Source organism: Dermacentor silvarum, chromosome 9 (assembly GCF_013339745.2).
Source record: "Dermacentor silvarum isolate Dsil-2018 chromosome 9, BIME_Dsil_1.4, whole genome shotgun sequence".
NCBI lineage: Eukaryota > Metazoa > Arthropoda > Arachnida > Ixodida > Ixodidae > Dermacentor > Dermacentor silvarum.
This window is the reverse complement of record NC_051162.1, coordinates 93,275,684-93,299,874: the sequence shown is the minus strand read 5'-3', so window position 1 is coordinate 93,299,874 and position 24,191 is coordinate 93,275,684. Positions and strand designations below refer to the sequence as shown.

General features: G+C 45.8%; 1 protein-coding gene across 1 annotated transcript in view; it reads left to right on the top strand.

Annotated features, from left to right (window-relative positions):
- The window catches only part of LOC119463742 (solute carrier family 26 member 6-like), a 70,294-nt gene that overhangs the window by 9,264 nt on the left and 36,839 nt on the right, over nt 1–24,191 (top strand). Inside the window, exons 2-4 of the mRNA XM_049655360.1 lie at nt 18,301–18,411; nt 21,507–21,619; nt 23,390–23,554. Of these exons, the coding sequence (XP_049511317.1) occupies nt 18,301–18,411; nt 21,507–21,619; nt 23,390–23,554 (389 nt within the window). The remainder of the gene's footprint in view (nt 1–18,300; nt 18,412–21,506; nt 21,620–23,389; nt 23,555–24,191) is intronic.

Below are 24,191 nucleotides of genomic sequence, written 5' to 3'. Positions count from 1 at the left end.
GGGACAGACTCGAGTGTAATGCATACGTTCTATATCACTAAAGGTTCCATGCTAATTCCATATAGGGCATTTATATTCGAATTTTGGCCTGTCTTACGCCTACCAAATCTTTAGCAATGAGAAGAGGTAGGCAATTACTTCTTCGGATGTAGCCGAGGCCATGGTAGATATGATTAGTAATGATGTATATGTGAGTAGGCTGACTGGGATAATTGCATGAAGTACGCCAACGTACCTAGGTTAAGTCACGGTGGAACTACAGAGCCCTTTATTGTATATATGTTGAAGCCATGTGAGAGTGTATCTGCTAAAAAGTTATAAGTTTAATAATATCACGACTGAATAGCCTTCTGTTAAGCTGTTGGTAAAAATACTGTGTACGAAGTTCTATGTGGCTTTAAACTGCAACGTTATTCCAAAAGAAAGTGACTACAAGTCCATCTTTCTCGGGCGTTCATTTCACCTAGGTACCACCGCCTGACTCGTGACCTTTATATTTTTAAATCTGCCCCGATGACGTAAGTTACGTTGCGGAAAAAAAAATACCCTTTCTAAAGAATGAACCATCACAGCTTCCCGACAAAGCGCGGTACGTTGGCGCAATCGTCATCTGTGATCACGATAAGAACGACAGCGCGTCGTTAAAAATGACTTGTCACTCCCCGGTTCTTCTTTTTTTGTCAAGGACGCGACTAACCCGTAGAAGGGTAATCCCGACCTTGGCGTGATGCTTGCGACTTTTCTGGTTCCGGACGAGCGCGTTCTTTGTGTATAATTCAGGCGCCTGGCATCGAAGGGCTTACACCTTTACACAGCGAAAGGCTTTCACAGTCACTTCGGCAGCTCCACGGAAAGCGCGGACAATCAGTCCACTTTCAGCCCAAGCTCTCTAAACCAAGACACATATTTGCGAGAAAGGAGCTCCTATATTACCCATACCGAGAAATGTATCCACAAATTACACCTCATTATACCGATGTGTTTATGAGCCGCACTCTGGTGCCTGTATTCCGTATTATGACAAAAAGATATATTTTGTGCAGTGTCAGTAGCCTAAACGTAATACAGGAAATGAAGTCATCACAAAGACTGTCATATATCATAAATTGCAAGAAAAAAACTGAAACTGTCCTTCATAATACTCGCAATGCAAACTTTGATGCATGTGATTCATTTCAATTTTCTATCTGCTCCGACCCGCCGTGGTTTCTGAGTGGCTATGGTGTTGGGTAGCTGAGCACGAGGTCGCGGGATCGAATACCGGCCAGGGCGGCCGCATTTCGATGGTGGCGAAATGTGAAAACACCCGTTTACTTAGATTTAGGTGCACGGTAAAGAACCCCAGGCAGTCCAAATTATTCCGGAGTCCCTAACTACGGCGTGCCTCATAATCAGATCGTGGTTTTGGCACGTAAAAGCCTATAATTTAATTAAATGTTTAAAACCTAGATGTTGCTAATCGTAGTGGTTAAGGGGAAATAAACATGCACTCTTAGCGTGCGCAGAAACTACGCCGGTTTGTAGCGAGGGGAGCTTCACGCCGTGACGCAGCAGACCCCTTCAAGCAATGACAGTGCAGTACGCTGCCGGCCGAAGTATACGGGCGGTGGGGTGCAACTCGGATGTGGCGGGGGCTGCCGTTGCAACGCGAGGATAATTGGATGGGACGGTCGTTCGCGCCGAAGAGTAAAAAGATTGTTGATATTAAACCGATAGCTGTGCACTATGACGCAGCCAAACATGGCGGGTTTTAATGGTGGATCATTAACGCTATCACAGCGAAGGTTTATTGCAAAGAGGTATATGGCGGGTAGAGGCGCGGTGGGGTTTAAAGCGATAGCCCTGTGGTGGCCCATGCGCAAAAAAATTGTACCTTAAGTATCCTTACGTGATTTGAATGCGAAATCATTATGACTTCTCTTAGTCATTACCAATAAAGACTTCTTAATTATTACAACCTTTTTGCAATCCTTCCTTCGCTTTCTTTTCTCTGCGTTCATTAATCACCAGACCACAACCATTCAGAACTCATCGCCGAGTAGCTACGAATTAATATGGTGATCCACTTTAATCCACCTTAACCAAATTTAATTCATTGTAATTTAATTTACTTCCCATTAATTCAATTGACTCCACCTTAAGTCACCCAAATATAACTTGTTGTAACTTTAATTAACTTCACTGTAATTCACATTACTTCACAATACCTACCCATAATTACTACTAATTAACATTGTCATACCATTTACTATCTTCTCTATTACTACTGATTTTATTGAAGACGCTGACGACGTCACATTGACTTTTGATACCACTCGTTGTGGACGACGCCGGCTTTTCTACCTCAAGGCTAATGTAACGCTTTCGCATTAATGACTACTGTAGACGACAACGGTCCGTCTGCACGGCACAGAGTAAACAGCTTTCCCATTTTCATTGCGATTTGCGCAGCCCCGATGCGCGGCATCCCGTCATGCTCAGAGTTGCTGCAGATAGTTGTTGCGCGGCGACGAGGGCAAGCGTGTATACTGGGCCGGTATTTTGTAGCGATGCCTTTCCGGTAATAATGCCTTTTCGCGCTTATCGCGCTTTGTCAGTGGTCGGAGCGACGGTCCGCTCGCGTTATCAACGGGATCAGCCGGCCTTGAGCGGTGGATGATAAGACTAGAGTAGAATAAGTCATAATGCCTCGCTACAAAATAGCGGCCCTACTCGAGTGCACGCGATAGGAGTGAGACCGCTGCTCCGGCCTAAGCGGCCAGATGTGCTTCCCGACGCCGTTGTGGGAACGCGCCTTTGCCGATACTGATGGCGCAAGAGCTGAAGCAAGTGGTATACCGACGTTGTTTCCGCATGTTCTCCGCTCTTTGCCGAGTAGAACGACTTATATCACTTGTCACGGCGTGACGACGCTCGGCCAACGGCGGTGCCGGTGGCGCGCGGAAAAGAGAGGCCCAGCGTATTCAGGGGCACTATCCCTCACGAGTACACGGGAGCCCAAGCCCAGAGTCCACTAAAGTTTGCTTAAGAGATTTGGTACTGGAGATGTGGTTTATCGTAAATGAAAAAAAAAATAATCACGATAAGTAAGCCAGAGTATGTTGATTCCACTTTCAATCTGCATCAAATCGACAGATTTAACGCATGAAAACTTTTCTATAATCGCAATGGAACATTCGCATCACTTATGCTAAAACACTGCGTTGGATCTCATGTAAAGCTTTCATTATTGTTGTACTTCCTCTATAATAATTATTTAATAATAATGTATTATAGTAGTAGCAGTAGGGGTAGTAGTAGCAGTAGTAGCACTGATGGGGCTTCAGACCCTCCCTCCCCCCTCGAAATTTTTTCGTGCCGGCATGCACCGCCGACCAAAACTGCCACCGACGCCGGGAATCATTCTGGATTCTGTCTACAATGTCTTTTTCACGCTCGAAAAGACGATTCGGCACGAACATTGCGAACTCGGGCTGGATTTCGCGACAACGCCCTTGCACCTGGAGTCACGTAACGCAAGGAGCCCCATCCGAGCACAAACTTTCAAGGGCTTTTGGATAGCGAGCGGGCGCGTTGCGGCATCTCGCAGCGGCGGCGGAATCTACGGAGCGCATGGAATTCAATTCCGAAACTTTATGGGTATAAAGTTATCATAAACTTATGACGCGAAAGGTGCACTGACATTTCCAAAGGCGTGCTTTAGATTTTCAATTCTGGAACTTTATGGGTTTAATATTCTTATAAACTTGAGCTAACATGCGCGCACTGGAGCCCTCGTGTCCAAGCAGTTTCAGAAATGGAAGCCCGCGCTCGCAATCTTCCACACACACGAAAATACTGAATATGACCGTGACTGCCAGCTGGCAGCTGATAATTTTCTCCAAACATTTCCAGGAAGGGCGCCCGATGTGATCAATCAGCTGGACCAGGGCAGGCAAAGTAAAATAAGCGAAAACAGAAGAAAGTTAACGGCCTATTATTGAGGCGGTTCTTTTTTGCGGACGACAAGGTCTGGCTCTCCGTGACCATAGGGACAGTGGTCCTATGGATTTAAGCAAATCCCCTCTGAAAATATTGGTATTTTCAGAGCGCTTCTTCATTTGCGAGCTGATTGTGGAGATACATATCTGAAGAACCATTTGTATGTTGCCCCAGTAATACCTCGCATTTAAGCCCAGATGTAAAAAACCCAATTATAGAAATTTATGGTGAAATTATCAAAGAAATCCTAGATGCAAAAGTAAATGGTGCTGGCTGCTTCTCCATATTTGCTGACGAAACGACGGATATTGCCGGTATCCAACAGTTTACTGTTTGTGCAAGGTACCTAAACAAGGATGCCAACGACATCGAAGGAGTACTTTTAGGTTTTAGCGCCGGAATAGATGCCCTCTCTCACTGCGACTGCAGGTTCTATGTAAATGTGTAGAAACGGCTTCAGATTCTAGTCACCCTTCCAGTAACCACTTCCAGCGCAGATAGTATATTTTAGGGGCGAAGCTCCTTAGGGTGGGGGTCTGTCCCTCCTCTGTAGTATGTAGTAGTAGTAATAGCAGTAGTCGTCGTAGTAGTAGGTAGCCACGTCTACTTTTATGAAAAAAAATTTCCGAAACTTGTTTCCGCAGCGCGGAATCGAACCAGGGACCCCTCGCTTCCGAACGCGCGGCGCTAACCACTACGCCACGAAGCGCACATGGACACACGCACCACGATGACAATAAATACCCAACATTAACGAAAGACTGCGCGTTTCTAACGCATTGGTGCTAGCGCGTTACGGCCCGTGTAAGAAGCTGGTGTAAGACGCTGTGGCCTCTCCGCCTTACCCCCGTATTCATAAACGCTCCTCGACTTGAACTTGACTTGCCACCGCCTTGGGCAGCGCGTTCGAAACGCGTTGAAGGCGGTGGCAAGTCAAGTTCAAATCGAGGAGCGTTAATGAATACGGGGGTTATACTCTCTCAGCAGTCATGTGATGGCGTCGGCAAACGCGGTGCACGTTCCGGCATGTGTAAACGGCTGCGTAAGACGCTGTGGCCTCTCCCCCTTACTAGAGAGTACTGCACGTTTCTAACGCGTTTGTGCTAGCGTCCCCTTAAGCGGGAGATGGTGCAATTATAATGAAGGGCGCTGTTATAAAATAGGAATGACGTCACATATGGCGCGTGTCATTGGTGGAAGTCAATTGTTCGATTTAGTGTGGCGAGACTGGGCGAATTACACGGAAGATTCACGGTTTACCGATGGTTCCCTCCGGAGCTTCGCCCACTCATCATTCACCCCGTGGATATGCGGTGTTTTTTTTACATGAGATTACTAAAAAACTACTTGCGCTCTACAATGTCAGAGGAACACATTGTTAGGCAGGTACTTATATACGTCCACAGAGACCTCGGCATCAACGTGTCCGAAGTCATTGACCGCTTCACTAAACTTCCCCGCCGAGTGAAGTTTGTCTTTTAGATAGCGAAGCGGCAAAAATCAATGCAAGTAAAAGTTCTGTTCCTTCAGGTCCATAAACTCGTAATTATGAAAACGTATGACTGTTCATAAGTTTCTAAAACCGCAGAAATTTTCGCCGTTTATTCAAACAGTTAGCATCATGATCAAAATTATTGTGTGAAAACGAAAATTGCGAGGACATCAATAACCAATTTTTACCGATCTTGTTTATTGAAAGCCCGGCCCTCGCGGCGTTTCCCAACAAACACACTCGGATATTGGGTAGTTTAACTTGCCGCATCATCTGTGGCTTTCGTTTGGTCTTTTCTTTCCTTTTTAGCTAGCCGCTTTTACTTCTTTTTTGAGCGGAAGCAATACCCTTCCTTAATTTTGGGTGCAGAAAATTTGTCGCCGCTCTGCAGGCAGTTAAATTATACATTTTCGTACTGATTTCTGCATTATTCCTCTATTATCTACCGATATGGTGCTGTCGCAACGGCCGCATGGCCCAAGTACATATCACGAGCTACTTTCAGACATAGCGCAAAAAGTACGCTCAACACACACGAAGACACGACAGATGCGGACGAGCGCTACTACCAACCGTTTATTTCAGTCAACAAACCCTCCGATTTATAAGGTGAACCACGTACACCAGTGTCACGTCCCTTTCCCATGCGAGGTGATAAAAAGAAATCTAAAAAAGTTAACAGTACTTTCTGCCTCGGGCAACAGAGTTCAAATAGTTCAGTTCGGCACTGGGCAAAAGAATTGGCGCTACGCTTATACAAATATCTGAGTTCTTGTGGATGTAGAATGCTTCTAGAGCCACTCGAGCCGTGTAGTGTGTTGATTTGCCTAAGATAGTGGTCTCATAAAATCGTGCCTTGCAACCACACGTAATGATGTGGGCAACCAAATGAGCATACTTGTCCTCTTCTTTCTTAACTTTTAGCGCATGCTCCCTGAGCCGGTTGTTTATGCACCGTTCGGTTTGGCCGATGTACACCTTCCCGCACAACAAGGGGACGGATTATACCACTCCTGTCGCACACCCCACGAAGCGGCTATCGTGGCAGGTTTGGCAACCTCCTTTCCTGTCACCGCAAATTCGAGGGCAGAGCCTGGATAGCTTATTAGGAGCCGTGAAGACCACAGGAATACGATGCCTGTTCGCGACCTTCTTCAGGTTGTGCGAGACCTGATGCATATAAAGCATGGCTACGGGTCTCGCCATCCATCGCTGGGTCTCAGCCCTTTCCGCTCCAGCTCTCTTCTTTACCCTCTGCAGGATAGACTCGGCCACCGCAACAACAAGCAACTCAGGGAATCCCGCTGCTAAAAGGCGACCAATATGATTGTCAAAGCTATGCTGCATTGAATGCTGGCATGACTTACGGAGCGCAGCATCCAGACATTGTAATGCGATGCCCCTTTTTACAATTTTTGGGCGGGCAGAGTCAAAAGGCAGGGGACACTTCTTAACCAGTGGGAGGTACTCTCAGCGAACATGGCCTACACTAAATTTCAGCCTGAGATCCAGGAATTGTAACCCCTCAGTTTCAAGCAATTCATGAGTGAAACTCAAACCCTGCCCAGCTTGAATAAAACATCTAAAGTACTCCCAGGGGCAGGGAAACCGTCCTCTTTCTTTAAAAGAATTAAAAAGTCATCGACGTACCGAAACACTTTGAATACCTTCCCCCAAATAAAAGCCAAATTAAGCGCACTGTCAATATCAGCTAAAAATGTGTCGCATAGAATCGGAGCCACGCAAGACCCAATGCACACTCCTCTACGTTGCAGGAAAGGCTGCTCGTTAAAAACACTAAATGTTTCACTAAGATAACATTCTAAAAGCGTTAAACAATGAACCGACAAGCAAGCGGAGTTTTGGAAATCGCATTCGCCACTCTGTTCAATGCGCTTCCTAACAGCAACTAAAAGCTTATCTTGAGGTACTGAATAAAACAAGTACTCAACGTCGACAGACAAACCATAATCGATACTCTCGTTGTGTTTCACATATTCAGAGACTTCTTCAGATTTCCTCACGCGGAAAGGATCAACAACCGTGAGTCACTTAAGGCTCTTCAGTAAAAACTGACTAACATTCTTTTGCCAAGCCCCCCCCCCCCCCCCCCCTTCGCTCACAATGGTTCTGAAAGGGACCTTATGTTTTTTACAGAAAAGAAAACCTTCAGACTGTTCCCCTTACTATTTCTAATAGCACTAGCAAGAGCGTTCACTTCCAAGTCCTTACAAAATTTGATGAACTTAGTCTAAACCCTCACTGCACTTTTTTAAACAGCCACAAAGTTCTTGTCCACTGCCACTTGGGCTTTTTCATTGAACATGCCTTTCGGCATCACAACAAATCCACCTTCCTTGTCAGCTTCTAGGAGAACCAAACTGTTCTGCCAAACTGAAAGTAACTATGTTAGACCAACTAGCCCAACAGGCGATCCTTCCGGAACATATCACGATTTCTGCGATCATAGTTTTGTTCTTGCCTGGATCGTCTGTCTTTCTATACGTAAAGCTACTACTATGTATGGCTGCGCAACATGTCTATTTGTCTTGTTTGACGCATTACATACAGTGACGCTTGCTTAAATACGTGGATTTATTGGATACTTATGCATATATTTAAACATCTTGTTGCGAGGCTTTGTGTATACAAACAGTGCATTTTGTTACCAGTGACATTTTTGTGCCCTTTATCAACTTGTATCTTCGCACTTATATATTCCATTCTATTTTCGCATTTCTAATGTACATCTTGCAGAACTCCTGCTTCTTACATGTACTCACTGTTGCGACTATATTATCGGTGTAATTACAATACACGACCGGTAACAACTGCTCATGCGCAATCTATTGCAACGAAGGACAGCGTTATTGAGGTTTTTCTCTGGCGGTTGCATATGTACAGTCACGAGCAAAAGTTTGTAGACTAAAGGTATGGTATGATCGTATGATAAAACTTTATTACGGTCTCTCGGAACGCGCGTCAGCACGTAGCGGGCCACTCCCACGTCGGTACAGAAAGGCCGAGCCTCTCTGCTGCCACGATTTTATTTTTTTTCCTTCGCAGCCTGGGCATTCGGGCTGAAATCAAGAGCGCAAGCCTACGTGCGCGTGATGGGCCAATACAACGTATTAAGCCAATTCGGGGCCGTGCAGCTGCGCTTGAATATATTTAAATTTTTTGCTGATGCCATGGTCTCCAAACTTCTGCTCGCGACAGTACAAAAAAGTAAACAAGGTTCTTTAATGACAAGGATTTATCAAAATATTTGTGTTTAACTTGTTATTTTCATGGCCTTTACTTTTTTCACACCAGCTGTATGCACTGCTTTGCTGCTTCGTGTGATATTTTCTTTACTAATTGAATAGACAAAAAAACGCGGAAGCATTGATATCAGTTATTTCTGCCACAATTTTTGGGACATGCTAATATATTCTTTTATGAAAAAATACATATTTTACTTGACAGTGGGTAGCATTCAGTAGTTTGTTTGCAGTCTCTAATATACTATGACATTGGCAATGGCAATGTAGTTATCATTGATGTATTTGATCCCTCGATAATTCTCTAAGGAGGAGGCCGCGCTGTAACGTGAGCCCCCCACTCTTCGAACAAAAGTTCTGGCTATGCCACAGTGCAGTGAAGCAGGTCTTTGAACACTGACCAGTTACAGATGATTTTCTGCATTTACACCCGTCGCTTACCAAGAGCTTAGAAAAGGTGTTCGGCTGAAATGTAGCAAATTTTCTTTACGAAGCCACTAATTTACTTTGTTCACAGGAACCTCCCTCAGAAAACTGACGTCAATCCGAGCATTTGTTGAGGTGATTTTACTCTTTGCGGCGTCGGCCATTTTCTTTACGGCGCGGTTTTGCCGAGGTCACTGCCAATGGCACCGAAAATATAGCAATGCACCTAAGGCTTTCGCCTTCGAAAAACAAAAATTCCGTGGCAGTGAACATAACTCGACCAGGCACCTGCACGCAAATGCGCAAATGGACTCGTAAGCTGAGGCCAACCGAGATTAAGGGTGTCAATCGTGCGACTGCATATCCTGAAACATGCGCCCATCGCGACCATTTAGCAAGCTTACATTATTATTTTAGAATCAGCTTTCGAGAAATGAAGCGACAAAAGGGCATTTTCGCTTTTTTGATTCGATCGGACAAAAAGTTGGACGAGGAAAAGATGGCCGGAAGGCGGGGGGGGGGGGGGGGGGGGCGGAGGCCGCTCTTTCAAGATTCTGCACCCGCTTTCTGGAAGCGGGGCTGAGCCTCTCAACGCCCATCAATAGCAGCAAAACTGCTGATTCACAGTAGACTAGCTGGCCGCTCGTGTTATATGCGCGGCGGTTATCAGATCAGCCGTTCCTGATTCGCGCTCGTCCATGCTCGACGGTGAAAGCTGTTGGCGTGGTCCTTTTTTTTTCTTTTCTTGTTAAAACGTGTATTTTGTTATCGTCCAGTACACTTCGTGCGTCATCGCGCGAATTTTGAATCTTAAAGGTCCGTACGCCACGTGGTGTAAAAGCTGTGAACTAAAGGCGATGTCCGGAATTGCTGGGGTTGGTTAAGACTTAAACAAAAAGTTTGTTGGCATCATCAGAAGCTGCATAGACTGACCAATTATATAGCTGGCTTATTGAAAGCTGAAGTAGTCGTCGGGACTTCCCCGTTGCTTCTTTCGTTAGTGAATGTTGCTCGGCTACACTTGTCAAGTAATTGCAGAGTCTGTACACAGTATTCTAAGGGTCAGCGAAAGCGGCGTCGCAATGCGGTTGCTTGTACACGTCTGACAACTAGTTGCGGGCATCTCAGAACCATTCGGAACGCCAGCAGTTGCCCTCATTTATGTGTCTTGACAACCTGCATCGTTGTCACCCTGACTACAACGTGCAAAAAAAATGTTCTTTACAATTCAGTCGAAAGGCTGGTTCATTAGTGCGCGGTCCACCTCATCGCCACAGGTCAAACCAGTGGCAAGTAACAAAATATGCGTCTTCTATGACCCATAATGGTCGCCACCGAGTTAGCGGAAGTGGCGAAGTTCGCCATGAATCGTTACCAAGTTTCCCGATTCGTGATCCTATCATTTCGAAGTCTGTTTTTGACCGCTGTTTGAATTTGTTTAAAAGAAAAGTGGACACCAGCGATTCCTTCGGCTCTCAACGCTTTTAGTGTGAGAGCAGCAGCCTCGCACAGCGGCTCTACAACTTCTCCGCGATACACGCCACATCGTTCTCGCCCGTTCCGCTATAATGTCTGTTCTATGTCCACCGAAACGCGTACAGACGCGATCAGTCTCAGAATCTATGCAGTGCACAAACTCACGCATAAATTATCGAGATCAAAAGATGCGCAATGGCGCAGTGGCTAGCGCGTCCGGCTACCACCTGCACATTGCCACAGGGCCCGTGAGTGCGACTTGTGACTGCCGTAGGCAATAAACAAAAGCTCACTGCTAAGATGAAGACAAGGATGTGTGGTGGGGCGTGGCCTATGCAGGAATGATATAAGAACTTAAGTGGGAGTGTAACGCGATAAAAGTGACGCCAGAAAGAGTTGGCCTAACAAGTGACCACGTCAAGCTAAATTTCAGCATCTTCCACCGCCGCTTTACTCGCTTCGCTTCTCCAAAAAGACAACGGTTGCCATAGCAACGCGTGGCTCCCGCATGCGCATATTTCGACGACGATGGTGAATGTGTACGTCACAATAAACCACCGAATTTCCTCGAACATATCGGGAGGAAACGTGCACGCAACGGTCGGCAAGGCATACCAAAACGGCGCCGCGGTATCTCATTTTGTGAGAGCATCGCACGCGTAATGCGAGGACGTGGGTTCGTATCCCACCTTCGGCACCGTTCTTTTTTTCATCTACTTCCATCTCAGTGTATTTAACATTTCTCCAATTCAATTAAGAACGACGTACAATTCCTCTATATGCTGTCCTTGGTGTCATTGTTGGCCTCTTATGATATGACTAATAAAAATCGAGCCCCTTGGTTTCCTTTCCTCTCGTTTATATATATATATATATATATATATATATATATGCGTCTGTCTGTCATTGCCATTAAGGTAAGGACGACGTTATATATATATATATATATATATATATATATATATATATATATAACGTCGTCCTTACCTTAATGGCAATGACAGACAGACGCATATAGTAGAGCACTGCACGGGCTCGGGCTTACCCGAAAGCCCGGGCCGGGCCGGGTAGAGCAGTTTTTTCACGGGCTCGGGCCGGGCTCGGGCACGGCGTGTCCTTTTTGACCCGGGCCCGGGCTGGGCTTGGGTTTTTTTTTGACGCGGGCCCGGGCCGGGCTCGGGCTTTCTGGTGGTGCGCAGTAACGTGCAGCGAGTTATTCTCGGGTGTCTCAACTCTGAAGAACATGTATTTTTTGGTCTCGGGCCGGGTTCGGGCCGGGCTCGGGCCTAAGGTAAAGGGGTGGCAGGCCGGGCCGGGTGGGTAACGTAGATTATATCCGGGCCCGGGCCGGGCCCGGGTCTCGCCATAAAACTTTTGATCGGGCCCGGGCCGGGCCGCAAAAATTGGCCCGTGCAGTGCTCTAGACTATATATATAGTAAACCCAACGTCGAGCTACTAAGTACCGTCGCAGTAAAAGTTACCAGGTCGCCTCACGGGACATAAAAGTGCGAGGACCACTCCCTCGAATGTATTCACTTTATTTCTCAAGATCGCCTTGCAACTGCAGGTTTTGTCCATCGACGAATGCGAAAATTCGCGGCCGCGTTGTACCGCTTCGCGCATGAGGCCAAGCAGCTTCCCGCGCGCGCACGTCTCCGTCTCCTCTCTCAGTCGGTCAGCATTAGCGGCGCTGTGGTCGGCCTTGAACGTTCGAACTGCTCAATACCGACGGATTCGACTGACTGCCTCTCTCTGATAACCTCCCACTGCTCGTGTCGCACGCACGACTGTTTACGTTGCGTCAGACCACGCTCGACTGGCGTCGAATAAGAAGACCTGAGGAAGGGGGGGACGTGGTTGCGCGTGAACCTTTGACCATGGAGATGCAGAGCATAGTAAACAATATGAGCGCGTATGCTTGATGGTGGTTAGCTTAACGGACAACAATAGGTCCGGCTGGTTATATACCGACGGATGTCACGGGAATGAGGTTGTCGAAAGTTCCAGCGCGAACCAGAAAGATAGAGATAAAGGTGTTTAGCGAAACGCAGATATTTCTGCCGGCGTGCGAGTAGTCGCCTGTATGCCATTTTTGCATGGGGAAGGAGACCAACGATTGAAAGACCGTAGGAAGGAGAGAAAGCGAGAGGGGCTGAAAAGAGAGAGAAAGAAAACGTGCCCTAAAAAGGTGGATCGACTTGATATTTACGTGTGAAATTGAGTTCGATGCGTTACGTACAAAATGGTGGCGATGTAAAAATGAAGCTCGCTCATTCTAATGCGCAAGGCATTTCGCAAAGCTTGTCTTCCGCCCAAGTGGGAAGGTACATTCCTATGACTTACGCATTGTTTCTATTTCGGCAACATTTTTTTTCTTAATCAGATCGTCTCGAATTTTCGAGGCCCTATTACAAGCAGAAAGTGCAAACAACATGCGACTCGTTTTAGCCACGGGCTCGGCGTAGCGCCGGCTAACAAGGCTCCACAGGTTGCATAGAGCGATCGACGCTGCATATAGTTCGCAGCCAGGACCGCGTGGCGCGTTTTTTGCACACGAATAGGAGTTGGTCAGAGGCATGACTTGCTACAAAAATTAGTAGAGTATGCTGGTTCGAACCGCTATGGCTTCAAACAGCTTCTTGACTTCGCCAATTTTGAACGCAACAATTCGCATTGATTATATGTCTGTGCGGATAAAGTAATTGCTTTCATGCGTTTAGAAAGCTATGATTGCTTGGAAATTTAGAGTGAGAAAGTATAAAAAATAACGCCTCAAGAACTTTTGAAACCACAAGCGCGAAGATTAGACAAATGCATGAACCACCCGACATGGCAGCTGAGTGATCACAGCTCCGGTAGTTTTTTGTAGGAAACTCCACGGTTGGAACGTGGCCTCCGTGGTGACATCCTCACATCACGGAGGCTATGGTCAGAGGAAGCTTCTTGTTGATGCCAGCTTTCTTGGACAAGTTCTCGAGAGATTCCGCACGAGTTAACCTCGTGCGAGATGCGCCGTGATAGCTGCGCGTCTCGTGGCAATTAAACCGAGAAGAAAAGCGCGGCGACGGACGAACTCTGTCGTCTGAAGCCGGCGGTTAAGCCTTTTCAACCAATGGGCATATAGGAATGCCGAGTGTATTTCCTTTCGTTATTATCCCATTAATTGTTATTGTGTTTGTACTTCGGAGTGATAACGAATATGTGGTGGACATGGATGCTGTTTCGCCAGAAAAAGCATTCCACGAGGAAGTCGTTTGAACGAAGGCAATTAGGCGCTCATCTCCTGACAATCGCCCAAGCGTCTATTAAACTTCTAACTCGCTTATGGCTAGACTAGAGCGGGAGACACTGGCGGCCATGGACCACTAATCAACTAGCTCTCAATCATGTCTGCTGACATCGACTCGCACAACTTCACTTGCAATGGCGAGTGCAGGAGGATCGTTAGCTCATGCCCAACATGGCTACTGCAAGGAGACGAACCGAGCAGCGTGCTACAGGGGGCGCATGCTGCACTGTCGATTCGAGGACGAATGTGCTGCACTCCCTGAACTGCATGGTGCAGAGAGTGCAGTCAAGTTGAAGCTATACCCGCCAATCAAGCAATATCGATACTTTTGAACGCCGTATAATTCCTGTTCTTCTGCCCCTAATTGAGCTAATGCGGGAAAACATTATCCCCGCCGAACTAAAAGAAATCGACCCAATAAGAAAAAAAAATGGCGACGCATCCATATTTTGGAGACTATTGGCGGCGTTTTTGTGATAGCAATCTATCTTATGATGGGTGTGTAATTGGTGATATGTTTTATATGTTATGATAGTTATTAGGAAGAGCGGCGCATACACACTAGTACATGTCCCGTGACCCAAAGAGTCGCCAAAGAGGGTCATTGAAGATCGCGACATACCCAGTCAACCGAGTTGGCGTCAAAGACGTTCTTTGAAGAGCAGACCATACTTGGTGACAAATATCCCGTACGATAGTATACGGCCAAACATCCAGTACGATAATATCGATAATACGCAGTGCTAGCAAGCGAATTAACTCTTCGCACACGGGCAACGAGAACTGAAACACGCCCAAGTTGGCATCAAGGAGGTTCATTGAAGAGCGGACATACCAGTGGTACAGTGGTGAGCACTGTTAGGGTGAACACCTCTTTAGTATTCACGAGTCTATAGCAGTTGATGCTTAGCACAAAGTAAAGAAAGCTATTATTTCTTTTATCGGCATCACCAATAGGCGTCGTATTCGGCACATTTCCCCCCTGAAGTAGACGGTATGTTGAAGTTGTCCCAACTTGAATACTAATGAGGTGTTCACCCTAACAGTGCTCACCACTGTACATATACAGTAGCACATACACAGTGACACAAGTTGACGTGTAAGGAAAACTGCTAGATCCGGAGACAGATAGATACTTGGAATTGCGTTAAATCTTAAGAATGTTAACCGCATTAAAAAGTCAAAACTTCGCCCGAAAGGCGAAGCATTGACAGCGAAAGCAAACTATGTGTTGCACGAAACATTGTAGGAAGCTCGTAAACTCATAAACCGTGTAAATTGCAGTATGAACAACGGCTTACTGGCAACAAAACGAATGTGCTGTCAAACCGTCCAAAGACAAGTCATGGAGCCCTTCTTGTAAAATATCAACATGTACAGTGTATATAAAACAGTTTTCTGATCTCACTGGACTTCTCATTATCCCGGCACCTGGCACGGCACCATCCATGGAACCTTCGTGTCCGCTCGGGCCTCGGACTTCGCAACAGGGGCCAGAGACCCCATTTTCTTAAGTTTTGACTGGTTGCCCGGATGATCTCGTTTTGTGCCAGACTTGTATCAACGTTTTTAGATTAGATTAGAAAAAAAAAGAATCTGCGTTTTTAGATAAGGTAAGAGAAATCTCAAAACGTTGACTTGTATGGCACCTTAGTGTGTTGTATTTCTTCATAACGTGTCCTGTTGATGGCATGTGCCATTGTCGTTCGTATTTGGATGTTTTATTGCACTTGAAACCAAGTTCACATGTACTTTCACGAAGGAGTTTGTTGAACTAAATTTCTCTTAATTCTCGCAACGATGCCCCGATGTTCTCGTTTGAGTTCGTTTGAGCGCCCGGATAACGGCTCTGGCTTTTGGCTCAAGGTCACTCGAAGGTCGCCGACAACGGGAGCTAAATGCATTTCATGCTTAATAAAACGCCGCAACCTTGTCTTGCGTGGAACCAGCGCGCGAAGAGTTCAACGATTGCGCCGAAAGGAAGGATTCTGAGATGAGAGAGAGAGAGAAAGTGAATGATGCACTTCCATGAAGAGAGCTCCATCTATAGGTCACGTGCAGTAACGACTGAATGATGGGTATTCATGCGTACGCTCGCGGGCGAGCGCTGCTTTTACTTCCTGCCACGTTCGTTGTGGTCGATCAATCTGTCGGTTTGCTAAGCCCTGCCCGAGTGCGTACAGACCGTCGGAGGAGGCTCGCTGTTTGTGCGTCTCTGCGTGCGTTTCCGTGTGTCAACATCGCGCTACGGAAAACGGAACGCGCACCGCCGGAGAGAGCCACGTGTGTGCGGCGATGCGTGGAGAACGCGCCATTTCTCCTCGACGATTTGAATTCACGAGCGCGATGCCACGTGGGAGAGTCACGTGAGAATCTCGATGCCTAGTCATAAGAAAAATAAAGAGCTATAATGGAAATTACGGGAAAAGGGCGTGATGGCAAGGCGGTCGTTTTTAGTCACCCCAAGCGGCTGCGGTGGCTTCGCCGTCCGCGGGTGCGCATTCGCCGTTCGGACGTTCTGACGCGTTGCTAATGTGGTAACGGCAACAATGTTTCCAGGTACCGAGGTCAAAAACGTAATGCATAAAATGCGCCAAGCAGGACCGGTGCAACGTAATGATCGTACTCAAATGTTATTCATTTCCGCGCTTCGGCAGTCGTTCGTTCATTGGTTGGTTCGGGCTATTCGCCTACATTGACAAATTATCGTCGATGATTTCTGCACAATCATTGTTAGTCACAACCATATGACGCTAACGTATAATAAGGTCAGGAAAGCAGAGGGGAAATTATATGTTGTTTTAATCGAAATGTATAAATGGTCAGGCGAAGGGAAATATTTAAAAAGGACAAAAACAATTTACGCAGAAACTCCATTGGAGTTGTGTAAGTATGCGCAAGCATTGTGCCACTTGCTCGTCTCCACGCAGCGCGGTGTTATTATCAATCTTATGAAACTTTATCCGACCAGCACAAACACTTAGCAAGCTTTATTGGTCATTATCAACCTTATCGGACTATACATCCGACCTTTATCAACCCTTACCGGACTGTATCCGAGTCTTATCAACCCTCATCTGTCGTTATAAACTTGCCAAAGCGGATGTCCAGCGAAAGTGTTGCAAAACGAACACTACAAGCATGTGTTGAGGGGGGTGTGCAATTCTTTATTGATGGCTCAGATGCTTGTTTTGAGATTGTTCTTTATTGAAACATATGCTGTTCTGTGTGTTGTATGGGTGAATCTTCAATGAATGTATGCACGGTTCGCTTCACTTTGCTGATCGAGCGCTTGTATAGCCTTAGCATTACGGGGGTATGAGCCATTGCATTTGTCTTCCGTGACAGACGGACATGTTTCTCGTTGGGTAGGCATAGAAAGGCTTACGCATTTAAAAGAAACAACAACGCCGCCGGTAGGAGCGGCATCCACATCCTCCTCATTACGCATGCGATGCTCTTACCAACCGAGCTGCGGTGACGGCTGTTCCCACGTCCGTGCTATTGGGTTTTTATGTATGTGTACACGATCTAGTTGACCCTGAGAGTGTTAGTCATCGCCACTCATGACCATGGTGCGGATGTGGAACATCCTTTTGACCGACGGCGTCACCTATAGGACGTGAACTTAAGCAACAGGCCAACAAACCCTCGTATGCTAACTGAAAATAGGTAGATGTTAGGAGAGAAGACTGGGCGTGTTGGTATATTACGAAACACCAATAGGGCAAACCAAGACAAGGACAGAGAAGGCGAGATTTGCGAGCCTCTTTATGTCTCGCCTCCTTTCTTTATCCTTGACTTGGTTTGCGCTGTCGCTGTTTCGTTAAGTAGGTGTGAGTTTCTTGAAATACTGTGGAGAGCCTAAGGTCATAACTTGACTGCAAAGATGCGAGAGCGAGCATCTGTCTACAAACGCGATACCTAGGACCGAGGAAACGAATGACATTTACGCAGCTGTATATTGAATATATGACAGTCGCAACATGTAGTCAAGGTTGCTCTGTCTTGTGCTTGTGCAATGAACCCGGCTCCTGTTCCACCCCGTCGCTGGCATGCGCTACACTCTTTCCGCATGGGTTGCATTAAGTGAGTGAAACATAATGTTCGACTTATAAGGAACTTATGTGGGTCAAATGTTCTTCAGCGTCGGCGGCTCTTCCTCCGGTCGAGCTTCTTGCCGCTGCTATACTGTATACCACTCTTAATTACTGTCATTCCGCGTAAGTTTTACTAAGTGGAACATCCTGATCTCATTCCGCAAAGACTCCACCAAATAAATGGAACATAATAGCAAGAAATGTTCCACGTAGTGGAACATTGGGAGACGAGATTAAGAGTCTATATTTCTACAGTGTTGACTTCTTCCCAGGTTTCGGCTACTCCCTGCTGGCCGGGGTGTCACCGATCTACGGCCTATACACGTCACTCTTTCCCATGCTCATGTACGCAGTTTTCGGCACCTCCAGGCACGCCTCTATAGGTGAGTGGCGCATTCTCCAGATAAGACTTACCTCAGGAGCTCCTATCTTAATGCATGAGGAAGGATAAATCATTTTTTTCGGAATCTAATGCAGAGATTTTCATGAGGTTTGTTACATTCAAACGAAAAAGCGAAAATTTACCGGACTGTCGAAGTTGATTTTTTATTCTTACCGTTAGTTTTTCTATTTTTAAGAAAATTTACGAAAACCGTAAAATTAAAAAAAGGGTAAAGAAACAGAAGAATCAAGTTTACAACTCTTACTTAGCAATAAAAAAAATGATATCACAATTATGTGACCTGCACCTGTCGAGACATAAAAAACAGACAAAATTGATTGCGTTTTTGACCACTCTGTAAAATTGCAGCGATTTGTGAGTAGGACTTTTGCAAAAACTCTTCTGAGCATTGTAAAAAAAACTTCAACAAATTCCATTCAAAATGGGCCCAGCCGTTGTCGGGACCCATTTGGGTCCAGACTGTGAGGGTATTTCTGCGTTTTACATGTACTTGAATCTGTACAAATTTCATTCAAACTGGGTCCAGCCGTTATGGGTCCAGATAACATTATCTCACAACATATTCTCATGGCTGGACCCATTTGGGTCCAGCCGTGAGAGTATTCCTGCGTTTTACATGTACTTGAATCTAGGATATCGGAGTTGGCCTCAAAGTATGATTTCCTCTTAAAATCGGGAAAGCGTTGCGGAGGATGACCGTATAAGCCAGACCTGAGCATTATATTGACGGCATTTACACATGGGCTGTCATTGCGTTTTCATTCTAATCTGAAGCGAAAACAGTCAACTTCGCTGGCGCCGCTTCAGCTGTCCTCCGACTAATCATGCCGTTATGTTCCACGGAAGGGACGGTCTTCACGGTGTATTTCTAATAATGGTAGCAATCGATGGCTCGTAATTATGAGCATCACTTTGAGAGTTAGCGAAATACTCTACAAATCATCTCATTTAAGGCGGTCACAACCTAAGAATTACAAACAAGCCGTGCACTTACCCTTCACCTCTGAAAGAGAGCCCAAACCATCTGGAGTCGTCTCATAGCTTAATGACATTGCTCTGCTAATGTAAATGCTAGGCTAATTGGAAAATAAAAGTTCGTTGTTCCGTGCTAAAATATCACCTTCAGTTGAGTATAACTATCAGGACCACCTATAAAATTCGGCCTAGGCGTTCATCTTTCATCCTGAACCCAGTGACGCAAAGACACTTCTGTACAAAGGGAACAGTTGCTTTAAACGCGCGGAAGCGCTTCACGTGAGAAAAATGAGCGCTCAAGTAGGCGGTTACACATTATTAAATAACTTATTACGAGAAAGTGTTATTTGTATACTTGAGTGTAGAGACATGTATTGACAAATTTGTGTGTTCTTGATAATTATGCAATATATGTAATATATATGTTCATGAATATAAGTGTACAGTATTGTATATAAATGAGAATATGTAATTAAGAATGTGTTTACTTTCCAAAGATATATATGTACACAAAGAAATGTGTCAATATGTACTGTGTAAATGAATTGCCCTTTTGTAATATGTAATGTAACATATGTAATATATGTGTGCATGAACATAAGTGTATAGAATTGTATACGAATGATATTTTATACTTAAGAATGTGTTTACGTTCCGCAGATATATGTACACTAAGTAACGTGTAACGAGGTACTGTGTAAATAAATTCCCATTTGTGCAAGTTGTTCTTTAACGTGCGCTTAAATATAAGTATCAGCATGAATGCACCTAAATATAATGTCAATGAAGTGTACGGGTGTTATTCCATTTCACCCCATCAGTATTGAAGAATACGGCTATCGGTTATAAGCACGCAAGCCAGCTGAAAGAGAGCAGAGACATAGTAATCTTTCCCTAGTTATCCGTATATCTAGAGATAGCTATTAAGCGAGAAGGATAAGAGACATATGAGGGCTTATATACAAAAAAATGTGGTTGATCCCTCTTATATAGGAATCGGTATAGAACACGAAAGTGAAACGTGTCTTCACAGAAGTAGTGTAATGTTTATTGCACATTGATATATAATGTCTATTGGTGTTTTGTGGCTAAAGCGCCCTTAGGCGTTGATGCACCCACGCTGACTGCCTGGTGGCACGTCTCCTCCATCACGACTACCAACGTCGATGACCATGAGCAACCGTCGTGCATATGGAAGCTGCACTACGCTGCACACGCTAGCACAACGCGAAAGACGAAGCACGTAACTGACACACTAATACAACGCGCAAGACAAAGCACGTAACTGAATCGTCACCGAGTCAAATCAGCGCGTACAGCGCGTCGTAATTGCAGCCTCCGCGATCAACTTCAGAAACATTTTCAGAGCTAATTGCGGAGGCCACGCTCCGCTGTGCTGAGTACGGTGAACGCCACCTAGGTGGCGTTGGTAGTGCTTCTTGATGCCAGCGTCCCTTCGAATGCTGGCATCGAGGCGTCGTAGTGCTGAGACCACCGAAGCGTTCACTGTCGGTGCGCGTTAGTGTCATAATGCAGTACTTCTCTTTTCTGCTCGTAGGCGGCGGCGCCGCCCCGAGCAAGAGCGCGGGTACACGGAGGAGTGTTAGATATATAAGGCGCGTCTGTGTAGCTCTCTGCAAATGCGTTTGTGGCGCAATGGGTTAAACGCTCGGCGATCTATCGTCGCGGACCGAGAGGTCGTGGGTTCGATTTCCAAATTTGCATGTTTGTGGAACTTTTCTTCTGGTTTCTTTCTTTGTATTATGTTCTATGACGTATTTCCGTGACGGAAATACGTCAGTGAAGTCTTGGTGGACCCCGGCATAAAACACTTTCGTGTTAAAATTAGTGATATACACTCGTATGTCAGCCGTCATTGATTCTACATGTAAAAGAATTTGATTAGTTGCACAAATCGCGATCGCTTTTTTTTTTCTTTTCGCCGCATCATTGGAAGCTTGCCCTGTGACCTGCGATCAGTTGAGAGTCAGCGTCGTTTTATAGTTTTTGCTGCCTTTGTTTTCGTTTGACTTCTTTTCCACGTTCCGCCAAGATATCAATACATTTTTTTAAATGTTGTTCTTTGTTTATTTCTTCTAGGTGCCTTTGCTGTGGTCTCAATCATGACGGGCAACCTCGTCGAGGAAAACAAACTCGAGTACACGGCAGCTGAGGTTGCCACTACATTATCGTTTCTCGTGGGCCTTTACCAGGTACGGCCGGGTCACGACTGCACTTGGATGATCTGGTTATGTCATCCTCAGTCCACAATACAGTTAGCACCACTGCTAGATTGCATGCTTGGATCCGACACGTCCCCTGCCATGTAGCACTTTTCTCAGCAGACGTCACTATCAGAACAGAAAGTTCTAGGCCAGTATTCCCAAAGTAACTTCGTGAATAAAGCTATACCAGCGCTGTTGAAGTTCTCAAAACCTACAGGTCCACATTTAGACTTCAGAAATGTTCTCTGCTGCCGCTTGATCTATGTGTACGCGTTATACTTGTATTTTGCTCCTACCTTCTTTCCACTTACGTTCTCTTCGTCACTTTATATCGTTGCCTCTCTTCCCCCAGTGCAAAACAGCCAACCCGAACTACCTCTGGTTAACCTACCTACCTTTCTATACATCATGTCTTTCTTCTTAGCAGTCGAGATCCAATTTCGCTCCCACTGCGTCTTCTGTGCTTCGGCAGGTAGACGTGATCACAGGCACAGAGAGAAAAAAAATCACCATATCTCAGCTATTCTTTCGGCTCTGAACTAATTTAGTTCGACAGGAGCAGGTCTCTAACAGTGAACACCGCAATCTTAACTGATGCGGCCTTCGAAATGCGCGCCCATAGTTTCGGAGTCTGGCGCCGCAGAAGGCCAGCAAGGTAAGAAGTGCTAAATGCGAATTCTATCCTTTTATAACGAAAAGAAATGCATTGCATCACTCCCTTGCGGAATATAGCACCAAGAACTCTTGCTTTCGGAGATATTACCGCGCTTGACGGAAACGTCGACGTAGTGTTCATTGTTGTATTAGAAGACCGTTAATTCATTGCTAACTTCTGAATCTATTCGTAACAGATATTTCAATTCTTTTCATAAAAAAGCAAATTGTCTACGTCAGAAATGTCCGGAATCGATTGTAATTTCAATCAGTTATGGGGTTTTACGTGCCAAAACCACGATCTGATTATGAGGTACGCCGTAGTAGGGGACTCCAGAAATTTGGATCACCTGGAGTTCCTTAACGTGCACCTAAATCTAAGTACACGGGTGTTTTCGCATTTCGCCCCCATCGAAATGCGGCCGCCGTGGCCGGGATTCGATCCCGCGACCTCGTGCTCAGCAGCCCAACACCAGAGACACTGAACAACCACGGCGGGGCGATTGCAATTTGCAATCACGACGGGTGGCCGGATGTGGCTGAAATCTTAATGATAAATGCATTTTTCTGTATCGTTTGAACCGTGTTTCGAGGACAATATATCAATAACGACATTAAACAACCGTTAGTCATAATTCGTAATTGAACCTGGCCGGCGTCTAAGTAGCCATCTGCATGTTACTCTGCATAGGAAAAGTGATCAGGGACAGAAAGGCCCTCTGACAAGGAGGGCAGAAGAATAAAAAAATGGCAATAAAATGTACCAGCATGACACGCACAGGTGATACAAAGGTGATGGTTCTTAAGTGAAATATACTGGAGCTTGCCAATTAAGTCGCTTTCTCAAAGGAATACGAAAAAAAAAATATTTAAAGCTTTAAACATGTTTTGAAGGAAAAGGCATAGAGCATACTCTACTTGCTAGATCCAGTGGTTCTTGGAAATCGAAGCCCAATATACTTAAGCCCTTTCGCTTCTGCAGGGTGAATATTCTGACGAAATGTATTACTCTGTTTCTAACGCACCACGGTTATCTCGATAAGGATAACGGTTATTTCCAAGACTTATGTCACGTGGCTTTTGCCTGTGTTTTTGATTACGCAGTTACTGTTCGGCATGCTTCGGCTGGGCAGTCTGAGCGTCTTCCTCTCCGAGCAGCTTGTCAGCGGCTTCACAGCCGGCGTCTCGGTGCACATAGGCTCTAGCCAGCTGCCAGGACTGTTCGGCATCAACGTCACCGTCTACTCTGGCCCTTTCCACCTCATCAAGGTGCGCAATGAAGAAAAGATTTCGGCAGAAATTTCTAAGGATGACTGTCGAAATTGTTGCGATTAGAACTGAAGCGATGTAACGACGCAGCGTATTGCCAACGCCGAAACACGTACTGTGTGAGGCGTGCACAGCAGCGGGGCTCCTCTCTAGCGCTTCTCTCTGGACATGCCGCGCTACCTAGCGATGCCGCTGACGAGGTTTGCGCATTGCGCATGTCTGAATATAGATGGCACCGATTGGATTCCGCCCAGCGTCGAAGAAAATTTTAAGTTTTTTTTTGCCTTGAAGGGCGGCACATACCCAGTGATCCACACCCATTGAGCCAAATTTCCGTTAGAGCGATTCACTTTTGAAGATTGGCACAGACAGACAGACAGAAAGACACAGACAGACAGAAAGACACAGACAGACAGACAGAAAGACACAGACAGACAGACAGAAAGACAGACAGACAGACAGAAAGACACAGACAGACAGACAGACAGACAGACAGACAGACAGACAGACAGACAGACAGACAGACAGACAGACAGACAGACAGACAGACAGACAGACAGACAGACAGACAGACAGACAGACAGACAGACAGACAGACAGACAGACAGACAGACAGACAGACAGACAGACAGACAGA